This window comes from Poecilia latipinna, unplaced genomic scaffold (assembly GCF_001443285.1).
Source record: "Poecilia latipinna isolate Pla-1442-1.1 unplaced genomic scaffold, P_latipinna-1.0 Scaffold460, whole genome shotgun sequence".
Lineage (NCBI taxonomy): Eukaryota > Metazoa > Chordata > Actinopteri > Cyprinodontiformes > Poeciliidae > Poecilia > Poecilia latipinna.
Window position 1 is genome coordinate 311,152 of NW_015113076.1, and position 17,000 is coordinate 328,151.

At 37.2% G+C, this 17,000-nt stretch overlaps 2 protein-coding genes across 3 annotated transcripts in view; both read left to right on the plus strand.

Moving 5' to 3' along the window:
* Positions 1-3,446: 3,446 nt before the first annotated feature.
* LOC106951447 (C2 calcium-dependent domain-containing protein 4C) lies at positions 3,447-5,873 on the plus strand. The gene has a single exon (XM_015038992.1). The coding sequence runs from the start codon at positions 3,587-3,589 to the stop codon at positions 4,805-4,807; it is 1,221 nt and encodes a 406-aa protein (XP_014894478.1). The 5' UTR covers positions 3,447-3,586; the 3' UTR covers positions 4,808-5,873.
* A 387-nt stretch (positions 5,874-6,260) lies between these two features.
* LOC106951466 (vacuolar protein sorting-associated protein 13A) overlaps positions 6,261-17,000 on the plus strand; it is a 29,260-nt gene continuing 18,520 nt past the window's right edge. The window contains exons 1-21 of one of the 2 annotated variants that reach the window (XM_015039033.1): positions 6,261-6,448; positions 8,076-8,119; positions 8,208-8,250; positions 8,339-8,434; positions 9,624-9,725; positions 10,220-10,329; positions 10,425-10,484; positions 10,561-10,620; positions 10,877-10,957; positions 11,129-11,186; positions 11,698-11,825; positions 11,963-12,069; positions 12,160-12,331; positions 12,614-12,676; positions 13,040-13,172; positions 13,334-13,428; positions 14,023-14,165; positions 14,287-14,488; positions 15,544-15,658; positions 16,543-16,679; positions 16,781-16,913. In XM_015039033.1, the coding sequence (XP_014894519.1) occupies positions 6,349-6,448; positions 8,076-8,119; positions 8,208-8,250; positions 8,339-8,434; positions 9,624-9,725; positions 10,220-10,329; positions 10,425-10,484; positions 10,561-10,620; positions 10,877-10,957; positions 11,129-11,186; positions 11,698-11,825; positions 11,963-12,069; positions 12,160-12,331; positions 12,614-12,676; positions 13,040-13,172; positions 13,334-13,428; positions 14,023-14,165; positions 14,287-14,488; positions 15,544-15,658; positions 16,543-16,679; positions 16,781-16,913 (2,182 nt within the window). In that variant the 5' untranslated portion in view covers positions 6,261-6,348. The remainder of the gene's footprint in view (positions 6,449-8,075; positions 8,120-8,207; positions 8,251-8,338; positions 8,435-9,623; positions 9,726-10,219; positions 10,330-10,424; positions 10,485-10,560; positions 10,621-10,876; positions 10,958-11,128; positions 11,187-11,697; positions 11,826-11,962; positions 12,070-12,159; positions 12,332-12,613; positions 12,677-13,039; positions 13,173-13,333; positions 13,429-14,022; positions 14,166-14,286; positions 14,489-15,543; positions 15,659-16,542; positions 16,680-16,780; positions 16,914-17,000) is intronic. The other variant, XM_015039034.1, reaches the window with a different exon arrangement.

Here is a 17,000-nt window from a genome sequence, read left to right on the forward strand (position 1 = left end):
ATAACTTTATATTTTTGTGATTTTACGATGTAAATCTCTTTGAACTGCATTGTTGCTGAAACCTGCTACACAAATAAACTTGATTGTCTGAAATGGAGCAAGCAAGAGGAAAATCTCTGACATCTGGGAATTCTTTGAGATTATCCTCACAATAAAATTCTTCTTAGATAACAATAATTAACCCTCCACTTCCCAATTTCTCACCTTCTGCAAAGTTCCACTATTATTTGTAGTCTGATTAGTAAAGATATATCAGTCTTGCACAGCAGAAACAGATTTAATCCTGTTGCAGAACTAAAATTCAACATGTAGCCAAATATGAGGAATCAGAGCCAATTAGAAATCCAAGAAAAAGTGAACGCCCCAAGAGACACTGCACTCTCAAGACATTAAAACATCAATTGTCTTTATTGTCAAATCCGTCTATGATATAAAAGAAAACCCAACACAACCACTGACGTTCAACATATACCAGGATTAGATTGGCGACAAATCATTTTAATAATTAAAACGTATGACAATTAAATATGATTTAATTGATTATCCTGTTACTAAACATGAGTTTGATGAAAACTTTGTGACAACATTGCATTTAGTAATTTTTGGAAGTATGATCCAACTGAGTGACAAGACTGTTAGTTTCACCAGCAGATGTCACTATAGAGCAATGAATGAAGCATCGAGTAATGAACCTTTTTGCAAAGCAAAGGGTTGGAAAGCTTCCTTGCTTCATGAGGCTTCATTTGCCCATCACTACTTTACAGTATCCTGTACGGTAAAGATACATTATGCTGCTGAAAGTGTCCCCTCACCTGCCCATATCACTGAGTCCAGGCGTTCTGATGCGTTGATGAGTCACATTCACTCACTTCTTCCCAAAATCCGTAGTTTTGAATTTTGTGAAGTAAACAGACAGACAACAGGCAAATAATAATAATAATAATAATAATAATAATAATAATAATAATAATAATAATAATAATAATAATAATAATAATAATAATTAACAGATATGGTTTCAAACATAGCTAATTTTTCTGGGTTCACGAGTCTTAATGAAATGATGTAGACTAGTTGGGGAAATATCTTATATTAAGCAAAATTAAGCTCAATACAATTTAGAAAAAACATCAAGTTATTGTTCTGAAAAGGAAGCGCTTAACTCTTGATTGCAGTGTTGGCTGTACTGTTCTCTCGTTAGCGCTAATTGCAGCTTTGACAGCAGTTAAAGGCAAGGTCTTCTTCTGACTCCTAATCATTTATCTCTCCATTAGAGAGAGCACTCCAAGGTTTTATTAGTGTAATAAAGTTGATCTTCAGTACCACAAAAAGCCTCCTGACCCAAAGATGCTCTGAGGTCCAAGACTGAATGTGTTCCTCATCTTCATTCCTCATATGTCTTACACACACTCTGACACGTGCTTTCTCACCCATGACATGCATCTTAAGATTAATTAAAATGGTTTTATGGTATTGTTTTCACTAAAGACTTAGTGATGTGAAAAACTTCTAAGTGTATGTTTCTTTATTCATGTTTTTGTTCTTTATTTTTGCTGCATACAGAAGCATGACAAAATGCAAACGGACCTAACACTTTATAAAAGTTTCAATATTTGTATTTATTTCCTCACAAACATTATATTTCAAGATTTATATTACCTAAATCTTGAAATTGACCCATCCCGCCTGTGCCCTCTTGTGGTGGAAATAAACAATTGCAGAAAGGAAGTTCAATTCGACCAACCTTTTAGTGCACATAAGTTTATGTTTTCATAATATATGTAATACTTTGTTTACATGTTAGTTTTAGGTTTCCACAATATAAAAAAATCCAAAATGTATGTGGGCTATCCTAAAGCATGTACAGTTATTGCATTGTTATTTAATGATAAATTCAGTCTAGTGTGAGTGCCCAAACCATTGATTGATAGAAAATGTCTCAACTGAATTTAATCTGTGATGAATCAGATTCATTAATGGAGGCTATGAAGTCGATTTTGTGATTAAATAGATTTTAAAAGTCATCACTGCATTTTTTTTTCAATGCAGTGATAGATATATGTATATATAGAAACTGATGCAAACTTAAACAGTTTGCATCAGTTTCTATAGGTCTTATGTGCAACGCTGTGTTGTGACTTCAGGTCAGCAGTGTTTCTGATCACCAGCTGTTTAAAGGTTACCGACTCTTTGAGGCAGTGGCACCTGCCTGTTGGCCCAAGTCAGGCATTTGAGTTGACTTTGAACTCAAATACCTACTTTGAGGTATCTGAAAAAAGCTTCATATCTATGTCATCATAACCAAAGCAACACATGCTGAATACTGCTGTTAAAGGAGAAGCTCTCTCCTCTTCAAACTTAAGTCAGACTTAAGTTTGGTGCTTACTTGTCAAGTCTCCCATTTTGGCCATGAAACTGTACTTTACCCCTCTGTCCCGCAGTGCTCCTGTATTAGTATTGTCCCGTAAGTTTCCTGTATTATAGAAATTACATCACACATCCACCCCTTTGTATGTTACTGGATTAATTTGCTATATGTGTCTGTATATAAACTGTACTGCATAAAGAAACTGAACAGGAAAAAATACAAAAAGACCCAGTTGCTATAAGACACAAAAAAATGAGACTGGATGTATATTGCCTGGATGTTTAGGAATCCAGGCAACATACCCAAAGGTACACAAAAGACACATATTTTTGTACCTCTATATCTTAACATGCTTGAAAAGTAGGAAGAAGTAGGAAAAAGTAGGGAGAAGTAAGAAACTTATCAACTCCTACCCCATAAGCTCATTCCATATTTTCAGATGGACCGTCATCGCCAGAGGTATGAAATTAACGGTTTAAGATTGAAGGACATTCATGTGTTGAAATGGTCCAGTCACAGTCAAAACTAAAGTCAAATCTGACTTTAGTCTTGACTCAAGTCAAACCATTTTGGACAGGAGAATTGGAAAGTTTGTAAGACGAGATAATTAGGAACATTTCAACAGATTTAATGATTACTTCAAACTCCACTTTTGTTTTGAATTCTTTAATGTTTTCTACTAAACACATGGAGCCTGTTTTCAATCCACTTTTTGGAGCAAAAGCATTCTATCATAACATTCAATTCATATATGACAGAAATCTAATAACTATGTTGCATTTTTGCACTTTGTGACTCATTTTCATCCTCCAAAGCACACTGAACCAGTGATCTGAAAGGAAATGTAATTCAGAGAGCTGACATCACAACAAACTGCCCTTCAATGCATCTGATCTGATGTGACACCCACCCAGATTCACACACAGACAGACGCTGTGAAGCATATTTGGGGGTGTATGCCTGCACAGCATTTTCTGATCCATGCGGGGGCAGGGAGACCAGTGACTCACTAACTCATACTAACCTTTAAAACCTACCCCGTGCGTCAGATCATTCAGATCTCAGTGAAGGGCACATCTCGACATCACAGGTGGGAGAATAATATTTGTTGGATCTTTTGGAAAACGTATGAACAAAGATTTCTGTAACGTTGCCTAAATAACATGCTTTTTATTTGTTTTAAAGGTAGTCATTTGAGTGAGGAGCCAGCAGTCAGTTATGTGGGTCCTTGGGAAGATCAGGGAGAGCATGGAGAGCATTCCTCTGGAACTGAATCGTTACATTGGACAAAACGACGGGGATGCTTTTTTCTCCACAAAGACTGGCCTCTCGCAGAAACTTCACACAAACATCATTACTCCAGACAACATCCCCGAGTTCTGCCTCCCTCCACGGCTTTTCAAGAGACAGCCGATGCTAGAAACTGAGATGACCCAACTTCAGCAGGACAGCCATCAGCAGACACGAAAGAGCAGGCCGTCTTTCCAAGCTAAAATGAAGGATACGAAGGAAAAGGGTGAAGACCCTTTAGTGCCTCCGAAGGCTCCAAGGAAACCTTTGCCGTTCTCTGCAGAGTGTTACGGCCTGGCTGGGATCTACGAGAGTCCCAACACTAGAAGGAAAGAGTCTTTGTTCCATTCAAAACGGCCTGTATATGTGTTCGAAAGACGTGACCCTGCCACAAAACCCAGTCAATTAAAGGAGACAGCCCCATTGAAAAAAACCTTTTCAGGGTTTTTCCCACTCTTTGCATCCAAAAGCTTCTCAGAAGCAGCTAGCATGGAAGCTGAAACGCCTTCCAGTGCCAAATCACTCAGACGTGTCCCATCCAGAAGCCGGCGTCTTAAAGAAACTGTATCCTGCCCTTCGCTGATTGATAGCATGGAGAAAAGCAAGAAACCAAAGAAACTAGGTTTAAGTTTACCACCATCTTCCTGCAGACAGCTAACCAGTGATAAAAATCCACCCACCCTGTCCCCACCTGTTCTCCATCCACTGGACCTGCTCCACTGCCAGGAGAGACTGCAGCATGAACACACCCTTCCTTTGCAGGGCCCAGGTCGAGTTCGCCTCTCCACTGAGCACACCACATCCTCCAATGGTGCTTCCTCAATCTTTTTCACTGTCAGAGTGCGTGTGGTGTCTGTGGAGGGCTTGCTGGATGGAAGTCAACGACAAACTCTGAACTGTGCTGTGAGTTTGTGCCTGATGCCGGGGAAGCTGCAGCACCAGGAGAGCGCCACCGTCAGGAACTGCCGTCGACCCTTGTTCAATGAAGATTTCTACTTCACAGAGCTGAGCCACAATGATCTGACGAAGCTGCAGCTCCAGTTAAAAGTGATGGATAAGACTGCAGCGGGAGCTCTGAGGAGGGGAACAGTGATCGGGATGATCTGTAAACCTCTATCCAATCTGTTATCCTCTGAGGATCAGGTGTAAGATTGGATCTGAATCTTATAAGTTTAGTAAAAACAAAATTTTTCTTTGTCTATGATCATACTGCGATTGCACTTTGTCACCATTATTCATTTTTAGCCACTCTTAGTTGTATTAGCATTTCAGGTAGGTAGTATCGAAGTGAATGTAGGAATGGGGACACTAACCTAAAACGGAGGCTACTTGGACAATAATTAAATAGAAGGCTTTTTAAAAACAAACTGATGTAAGCACAATGTGGCACAGATGTATTTTAGGTGAAAACAACAAAAATGTTAACACACTGCACTTGTTATGCTATTTTGGTGATGTTATGATGTTTTTCTTTAGTAAATGTGTAAAAGTGAGTAATACAACATTATGTAACACCTTTGATGTAGTACATTTGTCATTATGGTTTTTCTGAGCATCACTACTCTTCTCAAGTATAAACTTACTTATTATCACTGCTGACAGGATATGGCATGAGTTTTTTTGTTTTGTTTTAATCTGTCAAAACAAAATACTCAGTAAAACAGAACAGCTACCAGACACTGAAAGTTGAAGATGTGTTGGAGAAAGAAGCTCAATAGGCGAGTCACTGCAAAATCAAAATAAATCCAGCTGGCCTTTGTATAACTTTGGCCATGAGAAGCTTAACTTGATCAATAGAGTCTTTTATTCCACCATCAATGTTAAATGTAGCTGTTTTTTGTTTCCGCATTTTTAAATTAAAATGCAAACTTATCTATGCTGACCAAATGTTCATTGCTGAGTCTGCAGAAGTGAAATCTTATAAAGCAAGGTCTAAGTGTTTGTTAGATTGTGTTCAGATTATAATGACATTTCTGACATTTTTATGGGTATGTTTCATACATACAAAAATAAGCGATGATATCAAGATGCTGCTCAAACCAGAATTCAAGACTTTTATAAAAAAAAATACAAGACTAGAATAAAGAGAAAAAAATGTATCTAAGACAATAAAAAATTAGGCTTTCTTGAAATTTATTTTCTTCCTAGATTGTTATAGAAGAAAACATTCACCTGATTGTACATCTCGGTTTGCATGGCTTGGTTGCAGAAAATGTATGAGTGATGTTTGCTTTGTTTTATTTCATTAATAAAGATAAGGAGAATTATGTTAATTAATGTTGTAAATCTTTTTTCACATTCCTTCAAATCTTCAACTAAGATTTGAGTGTATGGCAATATATTTCATCATATAATAGCTTGACAGAATCTTTAGCTTCTGCAGATCATATTTTTTGCAATAAATGGAACAAAAAGTATTCCTGACATGAGAAAGTGAAAATAATGTAGTATAAATCATAGTATAGATATTTTTGGTTATAGGAACAATTAAAAACCCTTTCGATAGCCTTAAGTCGTCAAAATTGGGTGTCTTTAATTATATGCTACAACAACCTGCCATAAAACGTTCTCCTTCAGTTACGGCGTGACGTAACCACCTCCCTGATGGACGTCTGAAACTGACGTTGAGTCAGCTTCAAGAAGTCCACTATATGTAAACATGGTTAAACACAGATGAAAACAGCGTCAAAATGGTCTTTGAAAGTGTGGTCGTTGACGTCCTCAACCGTTTTTTAGGGGACTACGTTGTGAACCTTGACAGCTCGCAGCTGAAGCTTGGCATATGGGGAGGTAACCGAACTTGTGTTTGTCTTTCATCAGAACACCTTTCCATGCTAGCATGCTACATGCTAATGAACGTTCGCCACACCAGTCCTGTGTTCAGGGAGGCTCTCCCAGCTGTCAGTGTCACTTTCCTTTCTCTAAATGTCTCTCATTAGTTTATTAGAACCGCTGGGTGATTTTGATGAAAGAAAATGCACCTTTATGTTTTTACTGCAGACATTGTCTCTTGTTATTTTATTTAACTGGGGTTGTATTTACCTTTGGACTTTAAAGTTTCTGTGAATGGATCAGTTCATGGTTCCGCCCTTTTTGGGAACCAGGTTAAGGCTTGCCTCAGGTTTATTCCGAGTATTTTCATAGTGTTACCAAGAACCTGTCGGAGACATAATAGGGTTAGAAAATGTATTTACAGTTGATTAAACGGCACATTGTTGTTTTTAATTATTTTTAAATATTTTCTACTTTCCAAGTTGGCAGTCTACATTTTCATCTACAGTCCTCTATTGCAAACCTCGTGTAGAGATGAAACAAGACATTTAGAGAAGCTTCGTAAACAGATATAATTGCTTTTCCACTATCTGACCTGAAATCAGGCTAAACCTTTCCTGTTTATGTGAGGTCAAATTCAGTAACTAGAAGTACTTCTACCTCCTAAATGTTAAAATAATGAAAGAGATTTTTAAAATTCTTTTCTTGAACGTCGGAAATTTACCTACTCTAAAGTTATTATGCCTTTAACCTCGAAAAGCCCAGATGATGTTGTCATTAGTTTGAAAGCTTGTCATTGCAGGTTAAATCAGAACCTTTGAGGCACATCTGAGGATGTTTTTAGGGCATGTCTTAAACACTTCGTTCTTGTGAGACATTGTGTAAAAATCAAAAGAATCTATCCAAGAGCTTCTGTAAAATTGTGGGTCTCCAGCTGAAAGACTGTGCATCGTCTATCTGTTCAAACAATTACATCTGAGTACAAACACCATTAATTACACCTGAATTACATCCTTGGTATGTCATTAAGTTTTGTAAAGCCAGGTCACTTAATCCAGGTGTGTTGGAGGACAGTGGCAATGAGGACTGGAGTTGTGGACCCCTGTTATAATGAATGTAGAAAGGCGGAGAACACCTTTCCAACTTTGACATATGGAAGTGGCAGTATCATGCTGTGTAGGTGTAATTCCTAAACTAGATGGCATCATCACTAGAGATATTTTGTGTAAATATCTATGCAACATTTCAAGATATCTGCCAGAAAGTTAAATGATGCGAGAAACTTGTGAACGGATACCCTCAACGTTTGACCCAAAAATCATATTTAAAGGGAATTTTACCAAATACTAATTAAGTGTAGACAATTTTCAAGAAAGTAGAAATATTGTTATTTTGACATTTAGTAAATAATCTTATTAATAATAAAATGTGAGACTGATTTCATGCCAGACGGTTAATAATATTTACATATTCTTATTCAGTGGATGCAGATATCTGTTTTTAAAGGCATGCGTTTTGTGAGGGGTTGTGCTCCACAGTTAGTATTGGATGAGAGCAGTGAACAGTGACTAAATGCTACATATATGAGCCTAATATCAAACAGTAGTTTGTTGTGTCTGTATGTAAAATATTTCTGTCATTGTAGGTGATGCTGTGCTGAAAAATCTTGAAATAAAGGAAAATGCCTTGGTGAGCTAAATATAACTTGCCTAGTGTTACACTCTGAAGCTGATGATTTCTTTGAGTATGATTGGACTTTTCTATTTCTGTTTTGCAGAGTCAGCTTGATCTCCCTTTTAAAGTGAGAGCTGGTCACATAGGTAAATTTACTACCTCTGTGTGATGCTGTTTGCATCCCTCTTTTTTTTAAATGAGCATTTTCTTATTTGGTGTTTTTTTTCTTAAAAGGACGTCTCGAGTTAAAAATTCCCTGGACGGACATCTACAACCAGTCAGTGGAGGCCACGCTAGACGGAGTCTATCTGCTAATCGTGCCCACAGCAAGTAAGATCGCCGTCTAAGTACTGGCATCAAAACGCAGTGAAGGCATACCATAAGGCTTTACATTTTGATAAAAAAGATATTAGTATTAGTGGTAGTAAAACATTCTTTTCATTAGTAGTTTTTCAAAGGCAAAAATAAATAAAATTCTACAAATATAAGGTGTAATCAGCAACAGTTAACAGAGAAGTCTTTTGTGAGCCAAATATGTGTATCACAGAAGGGGGATAAAGCAGAGAAATAAAAAAAAAGAGTAAAAAGTGAATTTTAAAAGTGTTAAAAGTAAGCAGCAGACATGAAGACATTTGAAAACAAGTCATAAAATATTTAAATCACTTCAAGATACAGGAAGCCAGTGGAAGGATTTAATTGTTGGAGTAATGCTTTCTCTCCTTGTGTTGAAATTGAGCAGTAGAGTCGACAGATGTCTTAAGACAGCAATGCAGTGATCCAGGTTAAATGACACAACAAGTGATTCTTTTGTTTCTTTACCTTCATTTCTTGTAAATTACTTTAAATTACTGTATGTATGACTAGTTCTGTCTTGCCTTGCCTTTGCAAAGCATGCTCTCAACATTAGTAATATTGTGCACGTCTCAATATTTAATGTATGTGACAATTGAAGCTCAGGTCACTTCCAAAACTTAATCCAAGGTGTCTAACCTCTTTTTCCTCCTTTAAAAAAGAGATTTTTTAAATAAATAATTATATCCCTATTTTAAATATCATTTCCTCTAGCAATAATGTAATTTATGTGTTTGTCAAACTGTGAAAAAGTTACATCATTTTCACAGTCGAGTCTCTCAAATGGTAGATTTGAGAGACTTGATTGATTTTTCTTTTCTTCTGTTTTTAGGAGCAGCCTTACAACAGACAATTCTACTAAATGCTGTGTCAATTTCTTGCTGTAATAAGATATCAATAATAGTTAAACCATCTAAAAATATTTAAACCTTGACAATAATATGTCTGAGTCACTTGTTATTTGTTCATATTAATAAATTCCACAACCAGTTTATGCTTTAGTATCAGGTTTTAATCATTAATGAACACAGAAGTATTTCAACAGGCACACTGCCTACTTGTGCCCAATATACACCTCCCTATAATTTATCCCAGTATTGGTGACATGTAAGATAACACCTGTTTTATATTTAATATAATATTTTTGTGGCGTGCCATTTGATTCCAGGTATAAAGTATGATGCAGAAAAGGAGGAGAAGCAGCTACAGGAGGCTCGTCAGAGGGAGCTCGATCGAATAGAGGAGACAAAACTCAAGGCTGCAGAACAAGGTCAGAGTTCAACTTCGACTCTTAAAGAGAGATGTGAGATAAGCAGCAGCATGCAGCTGCTTATCTCCTTAAGGCTACTACTTTTAATTAGAAATTTAGGCTACATGTTGTTTGAGCAGCATTTGTCTTGTGTTTTTACAGATGCTATAGATCATAATAGCAATTTACAGCTAATGTAACAAACCTCAGAATGTAAATCCTCGACTGCAAATATATACAAACCCAGTTCCAATGAAGTTGGGACGTTGTGTAAAGCACTCAAAAAAACAGAATACAATAATTAATAAATCCTTTTGTACCTATATACAATTTGTAGTTGATTTGAAGCAATAGTTTTGTAAAACCTTGGGAAACTTTGAGATTGGTAACTGGCCCGTTCCAGTGAAGAGGTTTTTGACGTCATTATTTTAGTTTCACCTGCCAGGTTGAAGGTAAAACCTGACAGAAAAAAAAATATTCAGAACAAATACTCAAAATTGTTTGTGTTTTCACAGAGAACACAAAGCTAGAGAAGCAGGACACCTTTGTGGAAAAGCTTGTCACACAAGTGATCAAAAACCTACAGGTCAAGATCTCCAACATCCATGTTCGCTATGAGGATGATGTGAGTATTTCAGCTAAATATTAGTAAAAATAACTTTAATTCTCTACAATGGCTTGCAGGGATGTTAATAACAATGTGTGTGTTTGTCTCCTCAGATCACTAATCCAAACTGCCCTTTGTCATTTGGAGTGTCGCTTAAAAACCTCAGCCTTCAAGTAATTTGTTATTTCTTTTGTTATAATATAATATAATATAATATAATATAATATAATATAATATATGCTTTTACAGACAGCTGATAATCACTGGAAACCCAGTTTGCTAGATGAACACTCCAAGCTTTTCTTCAAGGTAAGAAATTGTACTAAACTTTTTTCCGTCACGTTTAAACGTATATTTCTAGGAAGTGCTTCTTGTGTTGTTCTGCGTACTATTTGCTAACCTCTATAATTCCAACCAGTCAGTTTAGTTCTCAGAAACATTTTTTTATTTTATATTGGCTCTGGGCACGGGACCAAAGCTCTAGATGTCATCTCTATGCATCATCATCAGTGAACACGTCCGTCACTCCTCATGACTAAGTTGTTTGTATTTTGCCTGTCATCAGTTGGTTCAGTTGAACAACTTGTTTGCCTACTGGAATGTCAACTCGGTTCTCTTCTCCAATCACAGTCCAAATGAGGCCCTGGTGAGTCACTGGATTGTCTTTACCTGCTCGACTTTGCACAGTTGAAATGCCTTTTGCAAATGATATGAAAACCTTTTGTTTGATCTTTAGGAAAAGACTGATGTGAAACTAGGATGTAAAAAAAGAAATAAGAAATCACATTAATAGAGATGTTGTTTTCCGATTTTATAGCGATGTCTGCAGAACAGCATGGAGATCAAACCCTCTGTTCCTGTCAGCCATGACTTCAGTGAGTGAGCCACTGCCTCCTGTTTTGTAATATATTTACAGTTCATCTGATGAAACCTAGCAAAGTTATCTTTTGAGATTATTTCTTCAGTCTGCATCTGATATGTGGTACCACATATACCACAAACTCTAATGTACTGTGCTCAGATTTTATGTGATAGACTAGCACAGAACTGTAACCAAATATACTTTTCTAAAATTTGTGGTGATAACGTACCAAAATTTAAAAAAACTTTTAAGACAAATAAGCACTTTTGGAAAGCACTGTATGTGTATATAACAAACATTTAATCACTACCACTATATCCAGAGATTATAAGCAAATATCATAAACATTATTTTTGTGACTTTCCCTTCTACCCCTAGTATAAATTTTATAAATTGATTATTCTTGTAAAAGAGAAAAAGAGGAAATATATTCCATATGGTTAGAAATACATGCCCTTTATTTATACAACATCAACTGTGCTAAAAAAAATAAAAAAAAATAGTTTCCTTTTGCCGGTTTCCAGTCTTTCGTCCTATATCTGCAAATGCAAAACTGCGAATGAATCCAAGATCAGACGTGGATTTCTCTTCTCCTAAAGTGGACCTGATGGTCAACCTCAGCGAAGTGGCTATTGAACTCAACAAGCCTCAGGTTAGTCTCTATTCAGGCCAGGTCTGTTGAATTTGACTGGAAAATCCTAAGGCAAATAAAGACGTTTAAGGTAAACAACACTGGATGATGAGAGCGCTCTCTGCTGCTTTGTAATCACCGGCTTCCTGTCTTTCCAGTACATTAGCATTTTGGAGCTGCTGGGCTCAGTGGATATGATGTCACGAAATCTGCCATACAGGAAGTACAGACCCGAGGTCCACGTTCACAGAAATGCTCACATATGGTCAGAATACATCTGAGTGCTTTTTACCACCACTGCCTGCTGCACACCTACTTTTACTGACACAAATGCTTTTATGTTCCTGGATTTCAGGTGGAAATATGTGATCACAGGCATCTTGGAGGTGGATGTGAAGCCTCATCTCCACATGTGGTCCTGGCAACACATCCGGTGCCACCGGGAAACAGTGAAGTGTTACAGAGAGCTCTACAAGAAGAAGATCACCAGCAAAAAGCCCAGTGTGGAGCTGCTCGAAAAGCTGCAGGTGGGACAGGGATGAACTGCGTTTAAATTAGTTTTTAACTTCTAATGGGGGATTGCTTGAGGAAAAGTTCAAGCTTTGTCTTCGTAGAATAAAATGCACAGCTGAGTAATTTTTTGATTTTGATGTATAGTTGATGCTCATACATTCTTTTTTTTTTTTTTTGCTGAGTTGTTGCCTTAGTTTATCACAATTTATTTAAAAAATAACATTTGATTAATGCTTATTTATTGCAATAATTAGATTAAAAAGAGTTTTAATTATGATGCTTTTCGTTATGCCCAGGCTACACAGAAATCTTTAGATATTTTCAACATCACATTGGCGAGACAACAAGCTGAAGTGGAGGTAAGAACCTGGTTTTTTTTTTATATTTGTCATTTTCTGACAGGTACAATCTGTATCTATTCTGGAATTTCCATTAATTCATTGCAGCTGTGATCATCTGCTTTATAAAACTTCCTTAGACTCTAAAATTAGAGAAATATTTTCCGGTCGTGTGAGACACTTGATGCAACTCCCTCTTGTTGACATGTGTAGATTTTCTCACATGCACTCATCAGGCATAACATCATGACCAGCAAACAGCTCCTACTGTTTGCTTCAGTAGGAGCAAACAGAAATTGGCTCTGTTTGCTCCTACTGAAGAGCAATGTTACATAGACTATAAATTTGGTTTTGTTTCAGAGTTTTATTATGCTTTTTCCGCAGGCGAGCAAAGCAGGACTGCGCATTTATCGTCCAGGGAAACAGATGGAGGAGGAGGAGTCTCAGGGTTGGTTTAGCTGGATGTGGAATTGGGGAGGAGAAGCTGAGGCACAGACCAAGGAGGTCAAGACTGGAAGTAAGTCTCAAAACCAAACATTGAGTAGGGCACTGGAGGGGAGCAGAAGTTGAAGTTAGAAGCCTGGCAAAAGTGTCGGATATATAATTTTGTCTGTAAGGATTTTTTTTTTAATGCCACTGCCTTCTTACATTTTGTCTCTCTCATTTTCTTTGTGTCAGCATTTGATGGGTTGTTTACTGTGGATGAGAAAGCCAAACTTTACACTGCCATCGGATACAGTGAAACTGCAGCAAACCCCAACCTGCCAAAGAACGTGAGTCACTTCCCTCTGAAATCACCTCACTTGTTTGTGATGGTTGGGCTTTTTCAGAAGAATATCAAAACTACCTTAGAGAGCTAAGTGTGTTAGCAGCCCTTTTAAAACAGTTGTCAAATTCAACTTCTTTTGAAAGAAAATTCAAATAGTTGTAAAATAATGCTATAAGCATCTGTGTATGTTAAGATGAAGACAGACTCGGCATGTAACATCTAAACATGTTACATCTGTTTCTCAAATTCTCTCAAATTACATTTAAATTCTCTCAAGTTAAATTTAAAGCTCTAAAAATGAACATTACAATGGGACATTCAACCAGTAACATGTGATTGTTTATTTTCTATTCACCTTTTAGAGTAAATATTAGTTTTTGTACAGTCTTTATTCAGCCTGAATGCCACTTGGTTATTGTCGAATTTAATATTTTTACCATTAACATAAACACCAGAGAAGAAACACTCTTCTAAACTAGCACAATCATTTTAGTTAAACGTTAATCAAGCGACCGCAGTTAAAACTGGAGCAGCTGGAGACTGACAGAAACGTGTGCATCCTTGATAAAAATCTTAACTGTTATGTCATTGCTTTTAGTTTGAGGACATGAAGGTCAATTTCCACATGGAAAAACTGTCTGTGTCCATCAAAGACGAGAAGGACAAAAACGAAATCATCAAACTGACTGTGGGGGAGCTCAAGTCCACACTCACACAGAGACCCGGAGCACAAGCCATTAAGTAAGTGAAAGCTTTTATTTTGTTCTCATTTGTATTCGTTCTACTTCAAATTATCTTTCTGTGATTTTAATTTATCTGAAAGCCTGATCAGATTGTTTTTCTGTTGGACCTTTTTTATTAGAGTCACAGCCCAGCTTAGTTTGTTTGAGGTCACTGGTCTGGCCGCTAAGCGTCCGGCACCGACCCTCCTTTCATCAAGAAAGGCGGCCACAGGAGCAGGAACCCCGCTGCTTTGCTTCCTGTTTGAGACCAACCCGCTGGATGACAGCGCCAACCAGAGGCTCCATGTTGAGTCACAACCACTGGAGATCATCTATGATGCAGTGAGTGATGCTTTCCAGACTGCTGGTGTGTGTGTGTGTGTGTGTGTGTGTGTGTGTGTGTGTGTGTGTGTGTGTGTGTGTGTGTGTGCGTGTGCGTGCAACATCATTACCGTCACCTATGGTTTTTCCCATGCTGTTACGTCTTATCCGGAAATGTGAATTAATTTTATGTGACACACCAGCATAAAGCAATGCATAATTATGAAGTGGAATCATAACGATTGATACTCCTGACTAAACACTTTGTAGGTTCACCTATTGCTGCAATTACAGTTGCAAGTGTTTTTGAGTATGTTTCTACCGGTTTTGCATGCAGATGGATAGATAGCACATGTCCACAAAAATTTTGAAGTCTTACCACGTATTCTCAAATTGATTTATTTCAGACCTTTGACTAGGCCAGTCTTGTTTTCTTCCTTAATACTTCTTTAGGGACTTCCCTATATTTAGTTACCCTCATAATTTTGATATTGACCAGCTTGTTTGTTTCTGTTGAAGAACAACAACAGCAGCATGATCCTGTTCAGGAAGATGCACTATGTTGGTTTTCTGCATGGCACAACTTTTTGCATTATGGCTTTTTTTTTTCAAGAGAAAGAAGATGGAGCATAGCGCTTTGCTTCTGACCTGTCTGCTTTGTTCCTTGCTCTTCAGGATCCTGGTTGTTCACAAACTGTATCAAAAGGCCCTTTGTTACTTTCACAGACCAACTGTATTGAAGAGATTTGATTGTATAGTGGTGCAGTCATTTCTAAAGGAATTGGGTTCTCTAGATTTCATTTAGGAATTTAAAGAGTAAAAAGGCCCAAATGCAGATTTTTGCTGCACTTCATATTTTTATTTATAAGCCATTTTCATTAGCCATGGATCCTTTGCCGTCCACTTTGAGATTATCTGCTGCCTTGTGCTGATGTATCACAGAAAATCCTAAATACTCAACATTGAAGCCAGTCATTTTATTGTGAGAACATGTGGAACAGTTCAAGCTGTATTCAAACCTTCGTCAGGTAGTGTAATAAGTCTGTTTATTAAGTGTTTTTGGTCTTTTTATGTAGATAACGGTGAACAACATGTCAGAGTTCTTCAGGCCTCCAGATGACCTGCAGCTGGATGAGCTCACCAACGCCACCCTGATGAAACTGGAGCAGTTCAGAGACCGCACTGCCACTGGTGAGTCGCACATATATTCACAAATATATGGGAATAGTCTGATCCCAGCTCTCTGATGGTTGCATGTTTTCATTCCTTTTTTTCAGCTGAATTTTGTGTTTGTGGTGTCTACAGACACTAAGCATGTCTAAGCATTGAACAAACTCAGCATTCAGATGATATGATTCCTGTTTATTTTCTTTACAATGCTATCTTATGGCTGTTGCAAGTTATTGTTTTCTTTTTTCATCCAATCATTTCTTCAGTCTTTATGTTCTTCATTTAGTTATCACATCATCACTCTGATTCATCCTTCAATCCTGCTTTCTTTACTTCCTTGCTCAGTCCTTCAGTTTTTCTTTTCTACCTTCAACCCTTCCCTATTTTATTCAACACTTACATCCATCAGCCAAGCATTCTGTCCTTCTTTCTTTCCTTCTATCCTACATTCCTTTCCTTCATTAAGTCTGTTCTTTTTTCCTTCCATAAAACTGTACATCATCTTACACCCCCTTGATTTGGGGGTGTAAGATGATGTAGACTAACTGAGTTAGTTTAACATTAGTTAGTTTAGTTAATGTTAGTTTAGTTAAAAACTAACTCAGTTTAACATTAAACTAACCAAATAAACAAATATATCATTCTTTCTTTTCCATTCCTCTTACATAAGAGTAATACAAAACCTCATTGTGTTGAGTCATGTAAATATTTCCAAGTACAGGACACTGAATACTAAATTTGTTCTGTCATTTTTAATAAAATCCATCTTTCCTTCCTTCTAGTTATCCATAACATTTTTTTCATAGTAATAAAAAAAGCAGTATGAATCAAAACTACCTTTACATTATTTTTAAACTCTTTAAGCTTTGAGCAGTGAGTAATGAACTGATTGTTTCATCGTTTAGGTTTACTGTACGTGATCGAAACTCAGAAAGTTCTCGACCTGAAGGTGAACTTGATGGCCTCCTACGTCATCATTCCACAGACCGGCTTTTACGAAGGAACCCAGAACATTATGCTTTTGGATCTTGGTCATTTCAGGGTCAGAAGATGTCAAAAAAAAAAAAAATAAATAAATAAATCTAAAGCTGAGTAAATGTGACTGAAAGAGCAGATTTGAACTTCCTCTTCTATGGCTTTTAGATGTCCAGTTTGAGCAAGAAGGATCTGCCGCAGCTGTCAGTGGGTTCCAGCAAAATTGAAGACATCATGTCCAGAGCGTACGACCACTTCGATGTTCAGCTCAGCAGCCTGCAGCTGCTTTACAGCAAACCAGGTACTCACAGCAGAAACAAGTAAATCCTTCATTTCGTCACCATTCGTCATCTTCCAGTCACATACATCAGGATATACCAACATTTTA